The 27632-nt window shown below is 47.3% G+C and overlaps 1 protein-coding gene across 2 annotated transcripts in view; it reads right to left on the reverse strand.

The window, feature by feature from the left end:
- The window catches only part of EFTUD2 (elongation factor Tu GTP binding domain containing 2), a 105537-nt gene that overhangs the window by 37144 nt on the left and 40761 nt on the right, over window positions 1-27632 (reverse strand). For both annotated transcript variants that reach the window (XM_063959978.1, XM_063959977.1), the window contains exons 7-17: window positions 21405-21440; window positions 21178-21268; window positions 20802-20884; window positions 14248-14414; window positions 13392-13516; window positions 12473-12536; window positions 11124-11214; window positions 10900-11035; window positions 10431-10558; window positions 3528-3721; window positions 3315-3426 (exon numbers count right to left, since the gene is read on the reverse strand). In XM_063959978.1, coding sequence (XP_063816048.1) covers window positions 3315-3426; window positions 3528-3721; window positions 10431-10558; window positions 10900-11035; window positions 11124-11214; window positions 12473-12536; window positions 13392-13516; window positions 14248-14414; window positions 20802-20884; window positions 21178-21268; window positions 21405-21440 — 1227 coding nt within the window. The remainder of the gene's footprint in view (window positions 1-3314; window positions 3427-3527; window positions 3722-10430; window positions 10559-10899; window positions 11036-11123; window positions 11215-12472; window positions 12537-13391; window positions 13517-14247; window positions 14415-20801; window positions 20885-21177; window positions 21269-21404; window positions 21441-27632) is intronic.

Raw genomic sequence — 27632 nt, forward strand, 5'->3', positions numbered from 1 at the left:
GTATCCGGAGACGGTAGTGCCACCTTTTTAGACAAACGTGTGAGCGCTTTATCCACCCTAGGGGGTGTCTCCCAACGTGACCTATCCTCTGGCGGGAAAGGGAACGCCATTAGTAACTTCTTAGAGATTACCAATCTTTTATCAGGGAAAGCCCACGCTTCTTCACACACTTCATTTAATTCTTCTGATGGGGGAAAAACTACGGGTAGTTTTTTCTCCCCAAACATAATACCCTTTTTAGTGGTACCTGGGTTTATATCAGAAATTTGTAACACCTCTTTCATTGCTTCAATCATGCAACGAATGGCCTTAGTGGACTTTAGACTAGACTCATAGTCGTCGACACTGGTGTCAGTATCCGTGTCGACATCCGCGTCTGCCATCTGAGGTAGCGGGCGTTTTAGAGCCCCCCATGGCCTTTGAGACGCCTGGACAGGCACGAGCTGAGAAGCCGGCTGTCCCGCATTTGGCATGTCGTCAAATTTTTTGTGTAAGGAGTCGACACGTGCACGCAATTCCTTCCATAAGTCCATCCACTCAGGTGTCTGCCCCGCAGGGGGTGACATCCCTTCTATAGGCACCTGCTCCGCCTCCACATCATTATCCTCATCAAACATGTCGACACAGCCGTACCGACACACCGCACACACAGGGAATGCTCTAACAGAGGACAGGACCCACAAAAGCCCTTTGGGGAGACAGAGTGAGAGTATGCCAGCACACACCAGAGCGCTATATAATGCAGGGACTAACTGAATTATGTCCCCTATAGATGCTGTTATATATACTGCGCCTAAATTTAGTGCCCCCCCTCTCTTTTTTACCCTTTTCTGTAGTGTAGACTGCAGGGGAGAGCCAGAGAGCTTCCTTCCAGCGGAGCTGTGAGGGAGAAATGGCGCCAGTGTGCTGAAGGAGATAGCTCCGCCCCTTTTTCGCAGACTTTTCTCCCGCTTTTTTATGGATTCTGGCAGGGGTAATTATCACATATATAGCCTCTGGGGCTATATATTGTGGTATTTTTGCCAGCCAAGGTGTTTTTATTGCTGCTCAGGGCGCCCCCCCCTAGCGCCCTGCACCCTCAGTGACCGGAGTGTGAAGTGTGTATGAGGAGCAATGGCGCACAGCTGCAGTGCTGTGCGCTACCTTGGTGAAGACTGATGTCTTCTGCCGCCGATTTTCCGGACCTCTTCTTGCTTCTGGCTCTGTAAGGGAGACGGCGGCGCGGCTCCGGGACCGAACACCAAGGCCAGTTCCATGCGGTCGATCCCTCTGGAGCTAATGGTGTCCAGTAGCCTAAGAAGCCCAAGCTAGCTGCAAGCAGGTAGGTTCGCTTCTTCTCCCCTTAGTCCCTCGCTGCAGTGAGCCTGTTGCCAGCAGGTCTCACTGTAAAATAAAAAACCTAATTATATACTTTCTTTTTAGAAGCTCAGGAGAGCCCCTAGTGTGCATCCAACCTCGGCCGGGCACAAAATCTAACTGAGGCTTGGAGGAGGGTCATAGTGGGAGGAGCCAGTGCACACCAGGTGACCTAAAAGCTTTCTTTAGTTGTGCCCAGTCTCCTGCGGAGCCGCTATTCCCCATGGTCCTTTCGGAGTTCCCAGCATCCACTAGGACGTCAGAGAAATCCTTTTCTCTGAGTCCTTGGGGGACGATGGAACCATGGGCATAGTGGAGCAGGAGGAGTCCTAGGCACCAAATAACTAACTTCTTTCACAGGCAGCACAGGTTCCCGCCTCCAGAAGCCAGTTAAAGGAAAACTGGCCTACAACCTGCAGCTGAGCATAGTGTCATAAGAAAAAACCCTCAGCCAGCAAATGGCGTGAGGGCGAGCGTCCAGTGTCCCATGGACTCAGAGAAAAGGATTTTACAGATAAAAACCAAATTCCCATTTTCTCATTCACTCCTGGGGGACACTGGACTTATGGAACGTTACAAAGCTGTCCCCCGTAAGGGAGGGAACAATCCTGCTCTGTACTTAAGACTCACGCCCAAAACCAGCATTAATGGTGGAGGTGGTTTCAAAGCTGTAAAATTTGCTGAAAATGTGGACCGAGAACCATGTGGCTGCCTTACAAAGTTGCTCCACAGTGGAACCACTCCGAGCTGCCCATGCAGTTCCCACGGACCTGGTAAAATTGGAAGGTCTGTCTGGATGCTGGCCAACCGCGCTTATTGAAGTCATAAAGGGCAGAGAGCGAATGTGACTTGTGGATGCCCTGTGTCCCGGCTGCTGGTTGGCTCAGTCTGTGAGTAGGAGCTAGCTGGTGTCACCGATCCTGTTGCCAGTAAGGAAGTGGTGGATCGGCAGTGGAAGCTCTGTGACACTTTCCCACTGACCACTCAGTGGGGAAAAAAAAAAAAAAAACAGGCTGCTTAAGGCAGCCCTAGAACTGTGCTCAGCTCCTTGTGCACCAAAGTAAAACTGGCTTCTGTTGGCTGGGGGCGGGGTAAAGGGGAGAAGCTTGTGCTGTCTGTGAAAGAAGTTACCTATTTGGTGCCCATGACTCTTCCTGCTCCACTATACTCAAGGTTCCAGTGTCCCCATGGATGAATGAGAAAGATATCGATACCCGCTCTCTATATATGTATAGTGGAAAGGCACTGTCCTACTCTTTAGAGACTCCTATGTCCTATTTCGAACTTCTAGGATAGAGGATTTTCTTATACCATATTGACCTTTAAATACATATTTTATTCAACTTTATATAGCTTCTCTTTTTAATCCATAAAACAAAGTTATATTTTATGGTTTATTAAACTTAATTGCGTCCCACAAAGTTTGTTCTTTTTATTGCACTCTGGCAAGAAGCACCCTTTCGGTTTTAGTAACATGGCCTCCAGCAGCCACATTAAGTCAGACGCTCAATTTTATAAAGGGCCAAATTGATTAATAAATAGGCCCTTACATCATACTGGAAAAACAATACCATAAGCCTATCATCAGATTTATGGGAACCTCAAATGGCCAAATGACAGACATATTGTAAGAAAAAGTATGGTCCCTGGGAAAAGAGGGGGAGATGTACTAAACCTTGGAGATAAAGTACCAGCCAATCTGCCCATAATGTTACAGGCTGTGTTTTAAAAATGCCAGGAGCTGATCAGCTGGAACTTTCTCTCTCAAAGGCTTAGTACATCTGCCCCAGAGCTCCCTCAATGGATGATTGAGAAAAAATTGTAATATGCCTTTTTTTACTGATCTGTGATTTACTCAAATAATTTTATTGCATGAGGTGTTGTTTTTCTATTTACTTTAATATTCAATACGTGTGTGCATTTTAGTTTATTATTTAAACAGAAGATCTTGTTGTTACCTCCTCATTGCCCCGTGGCTCAGTGATTGTGGCAGTCTTTACAATCGGCTGGTCTACGCCCTCAATAAGAACCCAGTTTCCAGCAGGCACTCTGTTCACCTCGATGTGATACCTGTGTGGAAAAGAAAGCTATGCTGAATGGAATGGACAAGCCAACGTATAAATTACCAGGAATAAGAAACTACAGACACCCCTCTAAGTAATATCACTTACCTGGCCACGGACACCCACAGTCTTCCAACAGTGCAGACCTGTGAATCCTCTTCATCCTCTAAGGTGTAATTCTCTCCCAGTACCTTGACTGGTTGTCCTGCATGAATAGTCCCACTCAGCACTCGGCCAAAAGCATGAAACTGAACCCCATCATCCGTGCTGTACATTTTGGTTGTGTGACACATCAGGGGGCCCTAATACAAAAAAGAATTGTGTTACCAAGAAAGGTTTCACTGTCTGTCTATCAATTTGGGGTTTCTTCATGTGGCTTGTGACTTTTTAGAATGGGTACCCACTATTATCTTTTTTTGCAAAACTTCAGAACTATTTTATTATAGCATTAGCTTCCCATTAATCATTTAAATTTAAATATACAGTACATAACCTATGTCAAACAGTAATTTGAATGAAATTATATTGTAATTTTAAAGTATATCTCCCAAACCAGCCAATATTTTTTTTGTGTTTTTCCATTAAAATCTTTCCATAATCATAAAGATGGATACTTTTGCTGCCCTGGGATAGGATAGCTCTGAATACATATGTATACTAGGAGCTATGTGGTTGAGGGATACAACAATTATTATAATAATTATATAAATACAACACTAAAAAATGCATAAGGAAACCAGAAAGATCAAGCAATATGTTTAGTAAAAGGTGCATGAACGCCTATAAAATAAATTAAAGGAATCTTAGTACTGGTTTAGACGAAGCTGACCTATTGAATTTATTCTAACCCTTCAGTTGCTCTTAATAGACCGTTAAAAAATAAGAATTTACTCACCGGTAATTTTATTTCTCGTAGTCCGTAGTGGATGCTGGGAACTCCGTAAGGACCATGGGGAATAGACGGGCTCCGCAGGAGACTGGGCACTCTAAAAGAAAGATTAGGTACTATCTGGTGTGCACTGGCTCCTCCCTCTATGCCCGTCCTCCAGACCTCAGTTAAGGAAACTGTGCCCGGAAGAGCTGACACAACAAGGAAAGGATTTGGAATCCAGGGTAAGACTCATACCAGCCACACCAATCACACTGTACAACTTGTGATAACCATACCCAGTTAACAGTATGAACAATAACTGAGCCTCATTTAACGGATGGCTCATAACAATAACCCTTTAGTTAAGCAATAACTATATACATGTATTGCAGAGAGTCCGCACTTGGGACGGGCGCCCAGCATCCACTACGGACTACGAGAAATAGAATTACCGGTGAGTAAATTCTTATTTTCTCTGACGTCCTAGTGGATGCTGGGAACTCCGTAAGTACCATGGGGATTATACCAAAGCTCCCAAACGGGCGGGAGAGTGCGGATGACTCTGCAGCACCGAATGAGCAAAGGCAAGGTCCTCCTCAGCCAGGGTATCAAACTTGTAGAACTTAGCAAATGTGTTTGAATCCGACCAAGTAGCAGCTCGGCAAAGCTGTAAAGCAGAGACCCCTCGGGCAGCCGCCCAAGAAGAGCCCACCTTCCTTGTGGAATGGGCTTTTACTGATTTAGGATGCGGCAATCCTGCCGCAGAATGAGCTTGCTGAATCGTGTTACAGATCCAGCGCGCAATAGTTTGCTTTGAAGCAGGAGCACCCAGCTTGTTGGGTGCATGCAGGATAAACAGCGAGTCAGTTTTCCTGACTCCAGCCATCCTGGCTACATAGATTTTCAAAGCCCTGACTACATCCAGTAACTTGGAGTCCTCCAAGTCCCGAGTAGCCGCAGGCACTACAATAGGTTGGTTCAAATGAAACGCTGATACCACCTTAGGGAGAAATTGGGGACGAGTCCTCAATTCTGCCCTGTCCATATGGAAAATCAGATAAGGGCTTTTACATGACAAAGCCGCCAATTCTGACACACGCCTAGCCGAAGCTAAGGCCAATAGCATGACCACTTTCCACGTGAGATATTTTAGCTCCACGGTCTTAAGTGGCTCAAACCAGTGGGATTTAAGGAAATCCAACACAACGTTAAGATCCCAAGGTGCAACTGGAGGCACAAAAGGGGGCTGAATATGCAGCACTCCCTTAACAAACGTCTGAACTTCAGGCAGTGAAGCCAGTTCTTTTTGAAAGAAAATAGATAAGACCGAAATCTGGACCTTTATGGACCCCAATTTTAGGCCCATAGTCACTCCTGACTGTAGGAAGTGCAGAAATCGCCCCAGCTGGAATTCCTCTGTTGGGGCCTTCCTGGCCTCACACCAAGCAACATATTTCCGCCATATGCGGTGATAATGATTTGCTGTCACATCCTTCCTAGCTTTTTTCAGCGTAGGAATCACTTCATCTGGAATGCCCTTTTCCATTAGGATCCGGCGTTCAACCGCCATGCCGTCAAACGCAGCCGCGGTAAGTCTTGGAACAGACAGGGCCCCTGCTGTAACAGGTCCTGTCTGAGAGGCAGAGGCCATGGGTCCTCTGAGATCATTTCTTGTAGTTCTGGGTACCAAGTTCTTCTTGGCCAATCCGGAACGATGAGTATAGTTCTTACTCCTCTCTTTCTTACTATCCTCAGTACCTTGGGTATGAGAGGAAGAATAGGGAACACATAAACCGACTGGTACACCCACGGTGTCACTAGTGCGTCCACAGCTATCGCCTGAGGGTCCCTTGACCTGGCGCAATATTTTTTTAGCTTTTTGTTGAGGCGGGACGCCATCATGTCCACCTGTGGCCGTTCCCAACGGTTTACAATCTGAGTGAAGACTTCTGGATGAAGTCCCCACTCTCCCGGGTGGAGGCCGTGCCTGCTGAGGAAATCTGCTTCCCAGTTGTCCACTCCCGGAATGAACACTGCTGACAGTGCTAGCACGTGATTCTCCGCCCATCGAAGAATCCTTGTGGCTTCTGCCATCGCCATCCTGCTTCTTGTGCCGCCCTGGCGGTTTACATGGGCGACCGCCGTGATGTTGTCTGATTGAATCAGCACTGGTTGGTTTTAAAGCAGGGGCTCTGCTTGACTCAGGGCGTTGTAAATGGCCCTTAGTTCCAGTATATTTATGTGTAGTGAAGTCTCCTGACTTGACCACTGTCCTTGGAAGTTCCTTCCCTGAGTGACTGACCCCCATCCTCGGAGGCTTGCATCCGTGGTAACCAGGACCCAGTCCTGTATGCCGAATCTGCGGCCCTCGAGAAGATGAGCACTATGCAGCCACCACAGCAGAGACACCCTGGCCCTTGGGGACAGGGTGATCAACCGATGCATCTGAAGATGCGATCCGGACCATTTGTCTAACAGATCCCACTGAAAGATCCTTGCATGGAACCTGCCGAAGGGAATTGCTTCGTAAGAAGCCACCATCTTTCCCAGGACTCGCGTGCAGTGATGCACCGACACCTGTTTTGGTTTCAGGAGGTCCCTGACCAGAGATGACAATTCCTGGGCCTTCTCCACCGGGAGAAACACCTTCTTCAGTTCTGTGTCCAGAATCATGCCCAGGAAAAGCAGACGCGTCGCAGGAATCAGCTGCGACTTTGGGATATTCAGAATCCAGCCGTGCTGTTGCAACACTTCCCGAGAGAGTGCTACGCTGACTAACAACTGCTCTCTGGACCTCGCCTTTATAAGGAGATCGTCCAAGTACGGGATAATTATAACTCCCTTCTTCCGAAGGAGTATCATCATTTCGGCCATTACCTTGATAAATACTCTCGGTCCCGTGGACAGACCAAACGTCAACGTCTGGAATTGGTAATGACAATCCTGTACCACAAACCTGAGGTACTCCTGGTGAGGTGGGTAAACGGGGACATGCAAGTAAGCATCCTTGATGTCCAGCGACACCATAAAATCCCCCTCTTCCAGGCTTGCAATAACCGCCCTGAGCGATTCCATTTTGAACTTGAATTTCCTTATAGAAGTGTTCAAGGATTTTAAATTCAGAATGGGTCTCACCGAACCGTCTGGTTTCGGTACCACAAACATTGTGGAATAGTAACCCCATCCCTGTTGAAGGAGGGGAACCTTGATTATCACCTGCTGGAGGTACAGCTTGTGAATTGCCGCCAGTACTACCTCCCTTTTCCTGGGAGCAGCTGGCAAGGCTGATTTGAGGTAACGGCGAGGGGGAGTCGCCTCTAACTCCAGCTTGTATCCCTGAGATACTATTTGTACAGCCCAGAGATCCACCTGTGAGCGAACCCACTGGTTGCTGAAGTTTCGGAGACGCGCCCCCACCGCACCTGACTCCGCCTGTGGAGCCCCAGCGTCATGCGGTGGACTTAGTGGAAGCGGGGGAGGATTTTTGTTCCTGGGTACTGGCTGCCTGGTGCAGCTTCTTTCCTCTACCCCTGCCTCTGGGCAGAAAGGATGCGCCTCTGATCCGCTTGCCTTTCTGAGGCCGAAAGGACTGTACATGATAATACGGTGCTTTCTTAGGCAGTGAGGGAACCTGAGGAAAAAAAGTTGACTTCCCAGTTGTTGCTGTGGATACGAGGTCCGAGAGACCGTCCCCAAACAATTCCTCACCCTTATAAGGCAAAACCTCCATGTGTCTTTTAGAATCAGCATCACCTGTCCACTGCCGAGTCCATAAAACTCTCCTGGCAGAAATGGACATTGCATTAATTCTAGATGCCAGCAGGCAAATGTCCCTCTGTGCATCCCGCATATATAAGACGACGTCTTTTATATGTTCTATGGTTAGCAAAATAGTATCCCTGTCGAGGGAATCAATGTTGTCTGACAGGGTATCAGACCATGCTGCTGCAGCACTACACATCCATGCTGAAGCAATAGCAAGTCTCAGTATAGTACCCGAGTGTGTATACACAGACTTCAGGATAGCTTCCTGCTTTCTATCCGCAGGCTCCTTTAGGGCGGCCGTATCCTGAGACGGCAGTGCCACCCTTTTTGATAAGCGTGTGAGCGCCTTGTCCACCCTAGGGGATGTTTCCCAACGTAACCTGTCCGTTGGCGGGAAAGGGTACGCCATCAGTAACCTCTTAGAAATCACTAGTTTCTTATCGGGGGAACTCCACGCTTCTTCACACAATTCATTTAATTCATCAGATGGGGGAAAAGACACTGGCTGCTTTTTCTCCCCAAACATAATACCCTTCTTGGTAGTAACCGGGTTAACATCAGAAATGTGCAATACATTTTTCATTGCAGTAATCATGCATCGGATGGCCTTTGTAGACTGTACATTTGTCTCATCCTCATCTACACTGGAGTCAGACTCCGTGTCGACATCTGTGTCTACCATCTGAGCTAGCGGGCGTTTATGAGCCCCTGATGGCCTCTGAGACGCCTGGGCAGGCACGGGCTGAGATCCCGGCTGTCCCAAGGCTGCTGCGTCATCGAACCTTTTATGTAAGGAGTTGACACTGTCTGTTAAGACCTTCCACATATCCATCCAATCCGGTGTCGGCCCCGTCGGGGGCGACACCACACTTATCTGCCCCTGCTCCGCCTCCACGTTACCCTCCACATCAAACATGTCGACACAGCCGTACCGACACACCGCACACACACAGGGAATGCTCTGACTGAGGACAGGACCCCACAAAGTCCTTCGGGGAGACAGAGAGAGAGTATGCCAGCACACACCACAGCGCTATATAACAGGGATTTACACTATAATGAGTGATTTTTCCCAATAGCTGCTTATTATCCTATTTGCGCCTAAATTTATGTGCCCCCCCCTCTCTTTTTTACCCTTCTTGTACAGGATACTGCAGGGGAGAGCCTGGGGAGCGTCCTTCCAGCGGAGCTGTGAAGAGAAAATGGCGCTGGTGTGCTGAGGAAGAAGGCCCCGCCCCCTCAGCGGTGGGCTTCTCCCGCGTTTTGTATAGCTTAATGGCGGGGGTTTTTACACATATACAGTTTTCCAGACTGTATTATGTGTATTTAGTGCCAAAAGGTATTCTTATTGCTGCCCAGGGCGCCCCCCCCAGTGCCCTGCACCCTACAGTGACCGGAGTGTGTGGTGTGCAGTGGGAGCAATGGCGCACAGCTGCAGTGCTGTGCGCTACCTTAATGAAGACCGGAGTCTTCTGCCGCCGATTTCATCTCCTTCTCTTCTGTCTTCTGGCTCTGCAAGGGGGACGACGGCGCGGCTCCGGGAACGGACGATCGAGGTCGGGCCCTGTGTTCGAACCCTCTGGAGCTAATGGTGTCCAGTAGACTAAGAAGCACAAGCTAGCTGCACGCAGGTAGGTTTGCTTCTCTCCCCTCAGTCCCACGTAGCAGTGAGTCTGTTGCCAGCAGATCTCACTGAAAATAAAAAACCTAACAAATACTTTCTTTCTAGCAAGCTCAGGAGAGCCCACTAGGTGCACCCAGCTCTGGCCGGGCACAGATTCTAACGGAGGTCTGGAGGAGGGGCATAGAGGGAGGAGCCAGTGCACACCAGATAGTACCTAATCTTTCTTTTAGAGTGCCCAGTCTCCTGCGGAGCCCGTCTATTCCCCATGGTCCTTACGGAGTTCCCAGCATCCACTAGGACGTCAGAGAAATATAAATATGTAAATTACATGCAAACAAATATGTACAAGATTCAAGGTTTTATTAGAAATGACAGTATGTGAAATTGGGAAACCACAATGCTGTTCTGATTTCATGCAGCTTATAGATCCTTGCACAGAGCTTTCTGGAATCCATGATGGCAGTAAACTGGACAGAATCCCACAGATAGCATTAGATACAATGGCAGCCTCCACAAATGAGAAGGCAGCAGTTACATACATGCAAAGGTTACATGTTCATATAAAAATGTTACATTTAGTTGGCGCCACTGTGCATCCCGCCATGGTTGGCGCCACTGTGCATCCCGCCATGGTTGGCGCCATATTACAATATAATACAATAAAATAAAAAAGTGGACCAGTGAAAACTGCCTTTCTACAAGCAAGGAAATGAGCTGGCTCTGCATAAAGAAAGAACAGAGATATACTCACATCAGAATCACAGAGGCTCATGTCTTCCCCTAGCTCAGAATCTATACCACCAGTGTACGTGTGCTCAATCTTGGCTTTAGCACCAGCCTTTGGGGAAGGAATGTGTTGGACACACATGTCCACAAAACCTGTACAATGAGAGAAGGAAGTACCATATAGATGAGTAGAAAAAGGCAAAAGGGAAAACATAGACTAGTAATAGCTCAGTAGGAGCAATACACTGCATGTACATAAATATAATTTCAATGAAGGATTGGATAGTCTTTAGAATGCTTTTAAGGAAAGGCACAGCCAAATAATAGCACACATATTTTATCTGAGAATATGCACGACTGTGCTGTATCCTATACCAAGCAGATATCATAGAAAATGGAGTAGTGATTGAATTGTATCTAACTAGTTGCAACTGGTTACAATGCACCATGTATTAACCGCCACATCAACCATTAGGTGAAGTGTCTGAGGTTACCTGTGAATTCCCCGAAGAAGCGGTTACAAACTAGTCTAAGCAAAGGACGTATGTTCAGTTTTAGTTCCTCCTTCGTGAGATGGATTCCTAACTCTTCCAGAGTCTGAGGTAGAGATGTGTCTACATCCCCTACCACCTGCAGGAGAATAAAAAACAGGAATAAAAATTAAAACACAGGCCCATGTATTTAAAGCAAATAAACCAAAATCTGAACTTGTGCCGACCTGAGCTAAGATCTTGTACAGTGGTTCCAGGATGAATTCCACAAAACTACGTTGGGAGTTGCTTGTTGGAGCTTTCTTGGTGAATTTACGACTGGAAAAAGAAAGGAGGAGGAGAGAATTTACAAGTGAATGCATTTACCTATATACCAAAAACCCTAACTCCGCTAATCCGACTCCCAACAGACAGGTGTGCCCAACACTGGACAAGTGTGCACCCTCTGCCAACTAATTCTCTCCCCTGAACCTGGTGGCCTGTCTGGTCCACTGGTTTTTAAACATGCTAAAAAACCAGCAGATCCGCCCAATATATAAGTGTGTAGGCTGCCAATATTGGAGAAGGCAACCGATCTTCGGTTCCTGGCAGCTCTGCACACAGTCAGCGTGGTGGCGGTGCAGTATCCGGAAAGGCTCCCGGCAGCATCTACCGATGCTACAGGAGGCGGCAGGCCTGGATCCTGGAGGAGCCAGTCCCTGCCAGCCATTAATGCAGAGTTTGACAGTGGGCATACTGTGGCAGTTTTTCCTGGTTTAAAAATGGTGGCACCATTTTTTAAATTCAAGATGCCCGCGGCAAGCCATAATTAGCACCACCGCGCCCCCTTGTGCCGACTAAAATTAACCAGCGGCTGTCAGTCCAACGGCAGAGGAGGAGGAAGTCCTGAGAGGGATGGAGGCCATGCAAAAGAGATTAAGAGCTGCCACCCCAGGTGAAAAGTTAAGAGTGCACTACCAATGCAGCAAGCCCTGGAGGAGGGGACGGCCATGCAAAAGTGTTTAAAAGGCTGCCACCCCCCAAGTGAAGGTGCTGCCCAATAAATTATTTCAACACTAGGTGTTGTGTCTTCATTTTTATATTTTCTTTACAGGTGGTCTACAAGTGCCATTGGGCCCTTGATGTCCGGATACGGTTCACACATTCAGGAATTACTGCCCTGGGCAGGAGGATCCCCACACAGGATGTCCCCCTGCAGACCGAGGGGTCCAGGGCTGGTTATTGTTTTTAAGGGGATGGGGAGGGAGAGAAGGCTCCATTTTTTTTCTTAATAATGGGGGAAACACTGAAATCCCCTGTCCCTATTCCCCCGGATGTTAATTCTCAAGCTCCCCCCTTGACCATTGTTATTCCACCACCACATTATCAATAAAAAATCCCCCTTCCCTCACAGCCAAATTTATTTTTTTCAGCAGGTTGTTTCAGCAGACATAGATTGTATCCAAACCACCTAGGATTTGGATACAGAATAAACTGTTAGCAGGTCTGCAGTAGGATTGTATAAACAGTCTGAACGGGAGTCTATAAGTGTGTACCCAACTTTAGATCTATATCAAATGTTTTAAGAATTACGTACGTTTTTGGATTGAAGTAAATATCACCCCACAATCTTTTGGCGAACTCCTGATAGTTGATATCACCTGTAAATCAGAATATTGCACAAAATCTGTGTTAAGATTTTTTTTCTGCCCATTTTCAATGTTATGTTATGCTCCAATCTTTTCCTTCACAAAACCTCTTCCTATTGGTGTTTCTTTTTACTAATATGCGTTTCCAATATTTTATAAGTGTCCAGCACAAACACAGAGGCTGTTTCCCACCACTGGAGGGGTGGAGAACATACTACCCTTACCTTACTCAGGCTGGTGTATCTGCAACTCTCCTGTGCTGACCACCCCCCACCTTCCAACTCAAATTACACCCATCTCATGACGACATGGTGCTAACACCTATTGCATTGGAATCCAGCTGTCATTTCAGTCAGTGTGATGGATCCCTTCTCTCCAGTACATGCTAAACAAATGAGGTATGGTATTAGTCCCACCCAAAAAAAAAAAAAAACCCATACTGGAATAACCCCATACTGTATACGCCTTCTTATGCTTAGCATTAATATAGGCAGAGGACTGATACCCCAAAGCAGTGATGTAACAAATTTTTTTTTATTAAATAAAGCTGATGGGGGATAGAGGGGGTGGAATCTGCATACTCTTTCAATAAATTTAAAGTGCCAGATCCTGATAGCCAACCCATCTATCTCCATTGTCTTCAGCCTCCAGTGTCCCCTAGTGGATGCTACAGAAATAACAAATATTTTGTTATTAAATAAAGAGATGAAGAAATGGATTTAGGTTACTTCTACATTCAGCATACCAACTGAGCCTATCATTTTCCTCCACACTGAAAGTACAAAACCTATCTTAGACATTCTTTTCTGCAATAATTTTCACTTCATTATCTACTACAGATTTACAGGTGATTAAATGAGAACATACCATAAGTGTCTGCGTAGATCTTCGCAAAAGAGCCCAGGGTGAAGCAGATGCTGTACTGGGAACTTGCAAAGCAGACATTGCCCAAGAGTGGGGATAGAATCAGGTTCTCATCTGTGGAATACATGCTGAGGATAGATACAAGAATCATGCAGGAAAGCGTGTAGAGCTACAGAGGTTGTTTTAAAGGCATACTAACCCTATTTCTAGTCACATGGTGTATCCTATGTACTTATATAGAACTACATTTCTATAAACATTTTTACAGATACGCCATTTGTGTGAAAGACTTTGCTAAAATACCCCTGCTCAGTACATGCACAATTCCTCTCCCACACTGAAGTACTTTACATTCTTATGGGACATTTAAGGGCCCCTACCATACACTACCGTGACATGTCAGACGGACATGTTGCGGGCGATCACTCCTGGCAGCCTCCCAGGGGGCAGGATCACCCATGACACATTGCATGCTGTCCTTTTGCATACGATTTATCTTGGGCGATCCCAACCACACCTGCGGGGTCGGACCAAATTGAATGTGCAGCATATTCAATCTGGAGGATCCGATCCGATGCTCACGGGAACACGCATCGGATGAAATCGGGCATTATCGCTCTAGTGTATGGGGCCCTTTACTTAGCAGGAAGCATGGGAGGGACAAAAAGGGACCATGAATGACCACACATGGCTGCCTGCAGTGCGTATACAAACTCATTGTCTAATACAGAAATGTCTTTATACTGTATATAGACAGAACAGACAAGAGAAAAATACATTTCATATGGAAATCCCTTTAATTAGGTCTTTATTTTTAGAGAAAGACAAGACAAACATTGCTCCTAAAAATTCCATGTACCTTAATAATCCATTAACCTCATCCACAATGTGCCTCAGCTTGTAATAGGCATCAGTGGGAGGAAGCTTGAGCTCCAGAATTAGCCGGTCTATCTTGTTAATGCAAACTGTAACAGCTAGACGTTCCTGCACAGCGTGTTTAATCAGGCGCTCAGTGTTTAGCATCACCTGGCGGGAACAATGTGGAAGACGAGAGAAAAGATAGATATTGGGAGGTAAGGAGAAACAGTATTGCACAGGTCAAAAATAAAACAGTACGTAGCTAGACTTTGATACAACCCATTTAGAACAATAAATGGATTAACTCAGTTACTCTTGCAGCACTTTACAGACAATAGTTGACTGCCCCATTATGGGATACGGTCGTTAGGTCGACAGTCATTATGTCAACCACTATTGGTCGACATGCAGTAGGTCGACAGGGTTGCTAGGTCAACATGAAAAAATAAGAATTTACTTACCGATAATTCTATTTCTCGGAGTCCGTAGTGGATGCTGGGGTTCCTGAAAGGACCATGGGGGATAGCGGCTCCGCAGGAGACAGGGCACAAAAAAGTAAGGCTTTAGGATCAGGTGGTGTGCACTGGCTCCTCCCCCTATGACCCTCCTCCAAGCCAGTTAGGTACTGTGCCCGGACGAGCGTACACAATAAGGGAGGAATTTTGAATCCCGGGTAAGACTCATACCAGCCACACCAATCACACCGTACAACTTGTGATCTAAACCCAGTTAACAGTATGATAACAGCGGAGCCTCTGAAAAGATGGCTCACAACAATAATAACCCGATTTTTGTAACTATGTACAAGTATTGCAGATAATCCGCACTTGGGATGGGCGCCCAGCATCCACTACGGACTCCGAGAAATAGAATTATCGGTAAGTAAATTCTTATTTTCTCTATCGTCCTAGTGGATGCTGGGGTTCCTGAAAGGACCATGGGGATTATACCAAAGCTCCCAAACGGGCGGGAGAGTGCGGATGACTCTGCAGCACCGAATGAGAGAACTCCAGGTCCTCTTTTGCCAGGATATCAAATTTGTAGAAATTTACAAACGTGTTCTCCCCTGACCACGTAGCTGCTCGGCAGAGTTGTAATGCCGAGACCTCTCGGGCAGCCGCCCAAGATGAGCCCACCTTCCTTGTGGAATGGGCCTTAACCGATTTAGACTGTGGCAGGCCTGCCTCAGAATGTGCAAGTTGAATTGTGTTACAAATCCAACGAGCAATCGACTGCTTAGAAGCAGGCGCACCCAACTTGTTGGGTGCATACAGTATAAACAGCGAGTCAGATTTTCTGACTCCAGCTGTCCTGGAACATATTTTCAGGGCCCTGACAACTTCTAGCAACTTGGAGTCCTCCAAGTCCCTAGTAGGTGCAAGGCACCACAATAAGCTGGTTCAGGTGAAACACTGACACCACCTTAGGGAGAGAACTGGGGACGAGTCCGCAGCTCTGCCCTGTCCGAATGGACAAACAGATATGGGCTTTTTTGAGAAAAAACCACCAATTTGACACTCGCCTGGTCCAGGCCAGGGCCAAGAGCATGGTCACTTTTTATGTGAGATGCTTCAAATCCACATATTTGACTGGTTTTAAACCAATGTGATTTGAGGAATCCCAGAACTACGTTGAGATCCCACAGTGCCACTAGAGGCACAAAAAAGGGTTTTGTATATGCAATACTCCCTTGACAAACTTCTGGACTTCAGGAACTGAAGCCAATTCTTTCTGGAAGAAAATTTACAGGGCCGAATTTGAACCTTAATGGACCCCAATTTGAGACCCATAGACACTCCTGTTTGCAGGAAATGCAGGAAACGACCGAGTTGAAATTTCTTTGTGGGGCCTTCCTGGCCTCACACCACGCAACATATTTTCGCCACACGTGGTGATAATGTTGTGCGGTCACCTCCTTTCTGGCTTTGACCAGGGTAGGAATGACCTCTTCCGGAATGCCTTTTTTCCCTTAGGATCCGGCTTTCCATCTCCATGCCGACAAACGCAGCTGCGGTAAGTCTTGGAACAGACATGGTACTTGCTGAAGCAAGTCCCTTCTTAGCGGCAGAGGCCATAAGACCTCTGTAAGCATCTCTTGAAGTTCCGGGTACCAAGTCCTCCTTGGCCAATCCGGAGCCATGAGTATAGTTCTTACTCCTCTACGTCTTATAATTCTCAGCACCTTAGGTATGAGAAGCAGAGGAGGGAACACATACACCGACTGGTACACCCACGGTGTTACCAGAACGTCCACATCTATTGCCTGAGGGTCTCTTGACCTGGCGCAATACCTGTCCCGTTTTTTGTTCAGCCGGGACGCCATCATGTCCACCTTTGGTATTTCCCAACGGTTTACAATCATGTGGAAAAAACTTCTCAATGAAGTTTCCACTCTCCCGGGTGGAGGTCGTGCTGAGGAAGTCTGCTTCCCAGTTTCCATTCCCGGGATGAAAAACTGCTGACAGTGTTATCACATGATTTTCCGCCCAGCGAAAAGTCCTTGCAGTTTCTGCCATTGCCCTCCTGCTTCTTGTGTCGCCCTGTCTGTTTACGTGGGCGACTGCCGTGATGTTTTTCCCACTGGATCAATACCGGCTGACCTTGAAGCAGAGGTCTTGCTAAGCTTAGAGCATTATAAATTTACCCTTAGCTCCAGTATATTTATGTGGAGAAAAGTCTCCATACTTGATCACACTCCCTGGAAATTTTTCCCTTGTGTGACTGCTCCCCAGCCTCTCAGGCTGGGCTCCGTGGTTACCAGCATCCAATCCTGAATGCCGAATCTGCGGCCCTCTAGAAGATGAGCACTCTATAACCACCACAGGAGAGACACCCTTGTCCTTGGATATTGGGTTATCCGCTGATGCATCTGAAGATGCGATCCGGACCATTTGTCCAGCAGATCCCACTGAAAAGTTCTTACGTGAAATCTGCCGAATGGAATTGCTTCGTAGGAAGCCACCATTTTTACCAGGACCCTTGTGCAATGATGCACTGTTTTTTTTTTTTTTTTTTTTTTTTTTTTTTAGGAGGTTCCTGACTTGCTCGGATAACTCCCTGGCTTTCTCTTCCGGGAGAAACACCTTTTTCTGGACTGTGTCCAGAATCATCCCTAGGCACAGCAGACGTGTCGTCGGGATCAGCTGCGATTTTGGAATATTTAGAATCCACCCGTGCTGATTGTAGCAGTATCCGAGATAGTGCTACTCCGACCTCCAACTGTTCCCTGGACTATGCCCCTATCAGGAGATCGTCCAAGTAAGGGATAATTTAGACGCCTTTTCTTCGAAGAAGAATCATCAATTCGGCCATTACCTTGGTAAAGACCCCGGGGTGCCGTGGACAATCCAAACGGCAGCGTCTGAAACTGATAGTGACAGTTCTGCACCACGAACCTGAGGTACCCTTAGTGAGAAGGGCAAATTTGGGACATAGAGGTAAGCATCCCTGATGTCCCGGGACACTATATAGTCCCCTTCTTCCTGGTTCGTTATCACTGCTCTGAGTGACTTCATCTTAATTTGAACCTTTGTAAGTGTTCAAAAAAATTTTTTAGAATAAGTCTCACCTAGCCTTCTGGCTTCAGTACCACAATATAGTGTGGAATAATACCCCTTTTCTGTAGTAGGAGGGGTAATTTAATTGTCACCTGCTGGGAATACAGCTTGTGAATTTTTTCCCATACTACCTCCTTGTCGGAGGGAGACTTGGTAAAGCAGACTTCAGGAGCCTGCGAAGGGGAAACGTCTCGACATTCCCATCTGTACCCCCGGGATACTACTTGTAGGATCCAGGGGTCCTGTACGGTCTCAGCGCCATGCTGAGAACTTGTCAGACGCGGTGAAACGCTTCTGTTCCTGGGAATAGGCTGCCTGCTGCAGTCTTCTTCCCTTTCCTCTATCCCTGGGCAGATATGATCTTATAGGGACGAGAGGACTGAGGCTGAAAAGACGGTGTCTTTTTCTGCAGAGATGTGACTTAGGGTAAAAAACGGTGGATTTTCCAGCAGTTGCCGTGACCACCAGGTCCGAAGGACCGACCCCAAACAAGTCCTCTTCCTTTATACGGCCATACTGTGCCGTTTGGAATCTGCATCACCTGACCACTGTCGTGTCCATAACATCTTCTGGCAGTTATGGACATCGCGTTTATTCATGATGCCAGAGTGCAAATATCCCTCTGTGCATCTCGCATATATAGAAATGCTCTATAGTCAATAAAATACTGTCCCTGTCAAGGGTATCAATATTTTTAGTGAGGGAATCCGACCAAGCCACCCTAGCTCTGCACATCCAGGCTGAGGCGATCGCTGGCCGCAGTATAACACCAGTATGTGTGTATATACTTTTTATTATATTTTCCAGCCTTGTCAGCTGGTCCTTGAGGACGGCCCTATCTATAGACGGTACCGCCACTTGTTTTGATAAGCGTGTGAGCGCCTTATCCACCTTAAGGGGTGTTTCCCAACGCGCCCTAACTTCTGGCGGGAAAGGGTATACCGCCCATAATTTTCTATCGGGGGGAACCCACGCATCATCACACACTTTATTTAATTTATCTGATTCAGGAAAAACTATGGTAGTTTTTTCACATCCCACATAATACCCTCTTTTGTGGTACTTGTAGTATCAGAAATACGTAACACCTCCTTCATTGCCTTTAACGTGTGGCCCTAATAAGGAATACGTTTGTTTATTCACCGTCGACACTGGATTCAGTGTCCCTGTCTGTGTCTGTGTCGACCGACTAAAGTAAACGGGCGTTTTAAAACCCTTGACGGTGTTTTTGAGACGTCTGGACCGTACTAAATTGTTTGTCGGCCGTCTCATGTCGTCAACCGACCTTGCAGCGTGTTGACATTATCACGTAATTTCCTAAATAAGCCATCCATTCCGGTGTCGACTCCCTAGAGAGTGACATCACCATTACAGGCAATTGCTCCGCCTCCTCACCAACATCGTCCTCCTACCTGTCGACACACACGTACCGACACACAGCACACACACAGGGAATGCTCTGATAGAGGACAGGACCCACTAGCCCTTTGGAGAGACAGAGGGAGAGTTTGCCAGCACACACCAAAAACGCTATAATTATATAGGGACAACCTTATATAAGTGTTTTCCCTTATAGCATCTTAATATATATATAAGCATATCGCCAAATTAGTGCCCCCCCTCTCTGTTTTAACCCTGTTTCTGTAGTGCAGTGCAGGGGAGAGCCTGGGAGCCTTCCCTCCAGCCTTTCTGTGAGGGAAAATGGCGCTGTGTGCTGAGGAGATAGGCCCCGCCCCTTTTTCGGCGGCCTCGTCTCCCGCTCTTAACGGATTCTGGCAGGGGTTAAATATCTCCATATAGCCTCCGGAGGCTATATGTGAGGTATTTTTAGCCAAAATAGGTATTCATTTGCCTCCCAGGGCGCCCCCCTCCCAGCGCCCTGCACCCTCAGTGACTGCCGTGTGAAGTGTGCTGAGAGGAAAATGGCGCACAGCTGCAGTGCTGTGCGCTACCTTTAGAAGACTGAGGAGTCTTCTGCCGCCGATTCTGGACCTCTTCTTACTTCAGCATCTGCAAGGGGGCCGGCGGCAAGGCTCCGGTGACCATCCAGGCTGTACCTGTGATCGTCCCTCTGGAGCTGATGTCCAGTAGCCAAGAAGCCAATCCATCCTGCACGCAGGTGAGTTCACTTCTTCTCCCCTAAGTCCCTCGTTGCAGTGATCCTGTTGCCAGCAGGACTCACTGTAAAATAAAAAACCTAAGCTAAACTTTCCTAAGCAGCTCTTTAGGAGAGCCACCTAGATTGCACCCTTCTCGGCCGGGCACAAAAATCTAACTGGCTTGGAGGAGGGTCATAGGGGGAGGAGCCAGTGCACACCACCTGATCCTAAAGCTTTACTTTTTTGTGCCCTGTCTCCTGCGGAGCCGCTATCCCCCATGGTCCTTTCAGGAACCCCAGCATCCACTAGGACGATAGAGAAAAAGGTTGACTCAAGTTTTTCACAATTTATAAAAAAAATTTCAACTTTTTCGTACTTTAGGATCCACGTGGACTACAATTGGGAACGGTAATGGAGCGAGGCAACTTCCCGGAAGTATGGCGAGCAAAGCTAGTCATGCGAGGGGACGCGGTGCACTAATTGGGGGTCCCGGTTTCTCTACGAAGAAAACGACAAAAAAAAAAAGAAAAAAAGAAAACAACTCATGTTCACCCTGTCACGCCGACCTATCACATGTCAACCAATAGTGGTCGACCTATGTGTGGTCGACCCAACGACCCATACACCCCCATCATACCAAATAAAACTGTTACAGTGGTATGTCATGCTTGGGTGAGTGATTAGGGAAACTGTACTATCCTTCGTTATCTTCCAACAGTGACTATGTAGCCAATGATGCAGCGCGGCTGGTGCACGACCCCTCTGGTGATGTAGAGGGGGCCGCACCACTCCCAATAGTGATGCTGGCAGTGTAGCTCCCCCTACCCAGCCAGTCACACCCCCTTGCACACCTGTGCCCTGCTGGGAACATTAATCAAGATACTAGCTGAGAAACTTACCCCTTCTGCAGCATCAATGAACAGCACTACACCATCAGATATCCGAAAGCCAGCTGTCACCTCATCAGAAAAATTCACGTGACCTTGAAACCACAAGATAAACAAGTTTTAGTGTATGTTTTGTCTTATGTCAGGCAACGAAGGCAAAATTTGAATGAGACAACATGAGGGCAAAACGTTCAAGACATTACTGGCTGCACATAAATACAATTCCAACCATAGATAAGAACATGTTGCAGGTTCTTGAGTCAGCTCAATCACATAAGTCCAGTAGTGTGGATGATGGAAAGGTTACCACAAAGGTCACTAGACATGGTGTAAATATCCCCATTCCACCAACGCAAACTTGTGATCTTGTTGCCTGGATGTACTGTACCTGGTGTATCCATTATATTAAACAGATAGGATTTTTCCTTGGTGTCTGGAAGGACAATGGTTACAGGTATACTCTTCATGCCGACACCTCTCTGAGGAGAAAAAAATAAATAAAATAAAAATAACTCATTATAGGCAATAGAAAAAGTGACATTCTAGAAGACATTATACAGAAACAACTATTTTCGTAAATAACGTCACTTTTATGTGTTCTACTAAGCCACTTACCTCCTGTTCGGTGAAGAGAATATCCGTATAACAAAGCTAAGAAGGGCAAAAAAAAAAAGTGTTAAAACAAGGTCACAGAGAACTCCTACTGAAGCATAGCACTGTGGGAAATAGTCATACGAATGCAGTCTAGCAATACATTAGGAAACAGTGGCATCACTTTCAGCCCTAGTAAATGGATGGTTTTTCTATAGCAGCAGATAAAGCTGAACCACATGGACAATATTTGTATTTTAAGGCACTTTTGCTTTGTGGGTTGGATGCTACTATTAATAAACACAATTTTTTTTAACATTTCTTAAATACAAAAAAAAGGGGATTTTTGTTACTTACCGTAAAATCTCTTTCTTCGATTCCATCAGGGGGACGCTGCGCACTTACTGATGGGTTAGAGTGTGTGGGATGGGGAGTTTGGCACAGAACCTATAGAAACTAACTCCTCCCCCCTCTAACCCCTCCCATCTCCAGCCTGACTAGCAGATCACCTCAGTTTACGTTTAGCAAAGCCGGAATAGGCAGACAGAATATAACCAATAATTCCAGACAAAACTACTGGAGGGATCGCAGTGTCCCCCAGATGGAATCAGAGAAAGAGATTTTACGCCAAGTAACAAAAATCCCCTTTTCTCTTTCATCCATTTGGGGGACGCTGCGCACTTACTGATGGGATTTCCCAAAGCAAGCTAATTAGAGGAGGGAGAAACAGACGGCATAGCTGTCTGCAAAATTTGACGCCCAACAGAGGCAGTCTCCAAACCGAAAGTATGAAAACGGTAAAACTTAGTGAAGGTATGCACGGACGACCAGGTCGCCGCCCTAACACAGCTGCTCGACGGAAACACCACCGCGAACAGCCCAGGAAGCTCCAACAGCCCTAGTCGAATGAGCCCTCAATGAGTCAGGAACAGGCAACGCCGAAGAAATATAAGCCTGCCGAATAGCAGACGTAACCAAGCGTGCCACCGTATTCTTAAGAGGCCGGCCAACCTCGCTTGGGTGCATCAATCAAAACCAACAAGGTATCCGTACGACAAATATCCTTAGTACGGGACAAATAAATTTGTAAGGCTCTAACAACATCTAATCACTCTAAATTACAATCCTGTCCAGAAGACTCCGGAACAAACGCTGGAAGGACTATGTCCCGATTCATATGGAAAACCGACACAACCTTTGGCAAGAAGGAAGGCTTTGTACGCAAGACCACTCGATTTTCATGAAAGACCAACAAGGGCGGTTTGCAAGAAAGCGCCACTAACTCAAAAACACGCCTGGCCGAAGCAATGGCCAAAAGAAAAACCACCTTTAGAGTAAGATAGCGAAGCTCAACAGAGCCCAACGGCTCAAATGGAGGCTGCTGGAGCGCCTGAAGAACCAGATTTAAATCCCACGGTGGAACCGGAGGAACAAAAGGAGGCTGAATCCTGATTACACCCTGAAGGAACGTTTGAACCTCCGGAATAATAGCCAATCTTTTCTGAAAGAGAACCGACAATGCCGAAAATCTGTCCCTTAAGGGAGGACAAACGAAGTCCTTTAGTCAGACCATCCTGAAGGAAAGATAACAGACAAGGTAAACGAAAGAGGTGCAGTGACAACCCACGTCTTTCACACCAAGCAATGTAAATACGCCATACTCCGTGATAAATACGAGAAGTGACCGGCTTTCTAGCCTGAAGCATAGTCTTCACCACTGGTCGAGATAACCCTTTTGCTCTTAAAATGCTGTATTCAAGAACCAAGCCGTCAAAGCCAGACGATTTAAATCATGGTGGTGACAAGGACCTTGTAGCATGAGATCGGGTCGCAGGGGCAGATTCCTTGGTCACGGTTCCTTGGTCACCACACTGCGGAGAAGAGTGTACCACTGACAACGAGGCCAGTTTGGTGCTATAAGAATGATCGGAAGACCCTCTCTGCGGATACTCTACACTGACGAAATCTGTGCCTGTACTCCTCAGGCACAAAATTAAAACGGAGGTGATCTGCTAGTCAGGCTGGAGATGGGAGGGGTTAGAGGGGGGAGGAGTTAGTTTCTATAGGTTCTGTGCCAAACTCCCCATCCCACACACTCTAACCCATCAGTAAGTGCGCAGCGTCCCCCAGATGGATGAAAGAGAAAATAAGATTTTACACCTACCGGTAAATCTATTTCTCGTAGTCTGTAGAGGATGCTGGGACTCCGTAAGGACCATGGGGTATAGATTGGCTCCGCAGGAGACATGGGCACTTTAAGAAAGACTTTGACACTGGGTGTGCACTGGCTCCTCCCTCTATGCCCCTCCTCCAGACCTCACTTAGAGAAACTGTGCCCAGAGGAGATGGACAGTACGAGGAAAGGATTCTTGTTAATCAAAGGGCAAGATTCATACCAGCCACACCAATCACACCGTATAACTTGTGATAAACTACCCAGTTAACAGTATGAACAAACAACATAGTCCCAGTCCAAAACGATGAAACTATAACATAACCCTTATTAAAGCAATAACTATATACAAGTCTTGCAGGAGAAGTCCGCACTTGGGACGGGCGCCCAGCATCCTCTACGGACTACGAGAAATAGATTTACCGGTAGGTGTAAAATCTTATTTTCTCTAACGTCCTAGAGGATGCTGGGACTCCGTAAGGACCATGGGGATTATACCAAAGCTCCCAAACGGGCGGGAGAGTGCGGATGACTCTGCAGCACCGATTGAGCAAACAGGAGGTCTTCCTCAGCCAGGGTATCAAACTTATAGAACTTTGCAAAGGTGTTTGAACCCGACCAAGTCGCTGCTCGGCACAACTGTAAAGCCGAGACCCCTCGGGCAGCCGCCCAAGATGAGCCCACCTTCCTAGTGGAATGGGCCTTAACCGATTTTGGTAACGGCAATCCTGCCATAGAATGCGCCTGCTGAATCGTGTTACAGATCCAGCGAGCAATAGTCTGCTTAGAAGCCGGAGCGCCAACCTTGTTGGCTGCATACAGGACAAACAGTGCTTCTGTCTTCCTGACCCTAGCTGTTCTGGCCACATAAATCTTCAAAGCCCTGACCACATCCAAGGACTCGGAATCCTCCAAGTCACGCGTAGCCACAGGCACAATAGGTTGGTTCATATGAAAAGATGAGACCACCTTAGGAAGTAACTGAGGACGAGTCCTTAATTACGCCCTATCCACATGAAAAACCAGATAGGGGCTTTTATGTGACAAAGCCGCTAGTTCCGAAACTCGCCTTGCTGAAGCTAAGGCTAACAACATGACCACCTTCCAAGTGAGGTACTTCAACTCCACCGTGTTGAGAGGTTCAAACCAATGTGACTTAAGGAAACTTACCACCACATTAAGGTCCCAAGGCGCCACCGGAGGCACAAACGGGGGCTGAATATGCAGTACTCCCTTCACAAAAGTCTGTACTTCAGGAAGAGAAGCCAATTCTTTTTGAAAGAAAATGGATAAGGCCGAAATTTGAACCCTTATGGACCCTCCCAAATTCACTCCAGTCTGAAGGAAGTGAAGGAGACGGCCCAAATGGAACTCCTCCGTAGGAGAATTCCTGGCCAATCCGGAGCCACGAGGATTGCTCTCACTCCTCTTTGTCTTATTATTCTCAACACCTTGGGTATGAGAGGAAGAGGAGGAAACACATAGACCGACCTGAACACCTAAGGTGTCAACAGGGCGTCTACCGCTACCGCCTGAGGGTCTCTTGATCTGGCGCAATACCGCTTTAACTTTTTGTTGAGATGGGACGCCATCATGTCTATTTGGGGCAGTCCCCACTGACCCACGATCTGTGCGGAGACTTCCTGATGAAGTCCCCACTCTCCCGGATGCAGGTCGTGTCTGCTGAGGAAGTCCGCTTCCCAGTTGTCTACTCCCGGAATGAACACTGCTGACCGTGTGCTTACATGACCTTCCGCCCAGCGAAGAATTCTGGTGGCTTCTGCCATTGCCACCCTGCTCCTTGTGCCGCCTTGGCGGTTTACATGAGCTACTGCTGTGACATTGTCCGACTGAATCAGGACTGGCTTGTCGCGAAGCAATGCCTCCGCTTGACGTAGTGCGTTGTATATGGCCCTCAATTCCAGGACGTTGATGTGAAGACAAGTCTCTAGACATGACCAGAGACCTTGAAAATTTCTTCCCAGTGTGACTGCTCCCCAACCTCGGAGGATTGCGTCCGTGGTCACCAGGATCCAGTCCTGAATGCCGAACCTGCGGCCCTCTAGGAGGTGAGCACTGTGCAGCCACCACAGGAGAGATACTCTGGCTCTGGGAGACAGAACGATCCTTTGATGCATTTGTAGATGAGACCCAGACCACTTGTCCAGTAGGTCCCATTGAAAAGTCCTCGCATGGAACCTGCCGAAGGGGATGGCCTCGTAAGACGCCACCATCTTCTCCAGGAGACGTGTGCAGTGATGCACTGAAACCGTCTTTGGCTTTAATAGGTTCTTGACCAGAGCCAAGAGCTCCTGAGCCTTTTCCATCGGAAGAAAACCTTTTTCTGGTCTGTGTCCAGGATCAGGTCCAAAAAGGTCAGACGCGTTGTAGGAACCAGCTGTGACTTCGGAATATTGAGAATCCAGCCGTGTTGCTGTAACGTCTTCACAGACAGCGATACACTGTCCAGTAACTTCTCTCGAGATCTCGCCTTTATGAGGAGATTGTCCAAGTATGGGATAATTGTGACACCCTGCTTGCGCAGGAGCACCATCATCTCCGCCATTACCTTGGTAAAAATCCTCGGGGCCGTGGAAAGCCCAAACGGCAACGTCTGAAATTGGTAATGACAGTCCTGTACCGCAAATCTCAGGAACGCCTGATGAGGAGGGAATATCGGAACATGAAGGTATGCATCCTTTATGTCCAGGGAAACCATCCAATCCCCCCCCCCCCCCCCCCCTCCAGGCTGGCGATGACCGCTCTTAGCGATTCCATCTTGAACTTGAACCTTTTTAAGTAGAGGTTCAGGGATTTTAAATTCAAAATGGGTCTGACCGAACCGTCCGGTTTCGGGACCACAAACAGGGTTGAGTAATACCCCTTCCCTTGTTGCAGAAGGGGAACCTTGATTATCACCTGCTGAAGACACAATTTTTTAATTGCATTTAACACTAACTCCCTCTCTGAAGGAGAAGCTGGTAGGGACGATTTGAAAAACCGGCGAGGAGGCACCTCTTTGAATTCCAGCTTGTATCCCCGGGAAACAATCTCTATTGCCCAGGGATCCACCTGTGAGTGGACCCAGATGTGGCTGAAAAATCGAAGACGTGCCCCCACTTGAGCTGACTCCCCCAGGGAAGCTCCAGCGTCATGCGGTGGATTTTGCAGACGCAGGGGAGGACTTCTGCTCCTGGGAACTAGCTGTGTGCAGCTTTTTCCCCCTGCCTTTACCTCTGGCAAGAAAGGACGAACCCCGTACCTTTTTGCTTTTATTGGAACGAAAGGACTGCATTTGGTAATGCGGCGCCTTCTTAGGTTGCGGGGGAACATAAGGCAAAAAATTCGATTTACCTGCTGTAGCAGTAGAGACAAGGTCCGAGAGGCCTTCACCAAACAAGTCCTCCCCCTTGTAAGGCAACGACTCCATATGCCGCTTTGAGTCGGCATCCCCCGTCCACTGCCGGGTCCACAAGAGTCGCCTAGCAGAAATAGACATAGCATTAATTCTGGAGCTTAGTAAACAAATGTCTCTTTGAGCATCCCTCATATATAACGCAGCATCCTTAATATGCCCTAGGGTCATTAAAATGGTATCCTTATCTAGGGTCTCAATCTCCGTAGATAAGGAATCTGTCCATGCTGCGACAGCACTACAAACCCAGGCCGATGCCATAGCCGGTCTAATAATAGTACCAGAATGTGTGTAAATGTACTTCATGGTAACTTCCTGCTTACGATCAGCAGGATCCTTGAGGGTAGCCGTATCCTGGGATGGCAGTGCTACCTTCTTTGATAAGCGTGTCAACGCCTTGTCTACTTTAGGCGAAGATTCCCATCGTATCCTGTCCTTTTGTGGGAAGGGATACGCCATAAGAATCCTCTTGGAAACTTGTAATCTCCTGTCTGGAGATTCCCAAGCCTTTTCGCACAATTCGCTTAGTTCATATGAGGACGGAAAAGTCCTTTATACATGTGTACCCTCGTGTCAGGGACAGGGGGTTCTTCCGTGATATGCAAAACCTCTTTAATTGCAATAATCATGTAACGAATACCCTTAGCTTTTGGCTGTAACTTTG

Source organism: Pseudophryne corroboree, chromosome 3, assembly GCF_028390025.1.
Source record: "Pseudophryne corroboree isolate aPseCor3 chromosome 3, aPseCor3.hap2, whole genome shotgun sequence".
NCBI classification, from domain to species: domain Eukaryota; kingdom Metazoa; phylum Chordata; class Amphibia; order Anura; family Myobatrachidae; genus Pseudophryne; species Pseudophryne corroboree.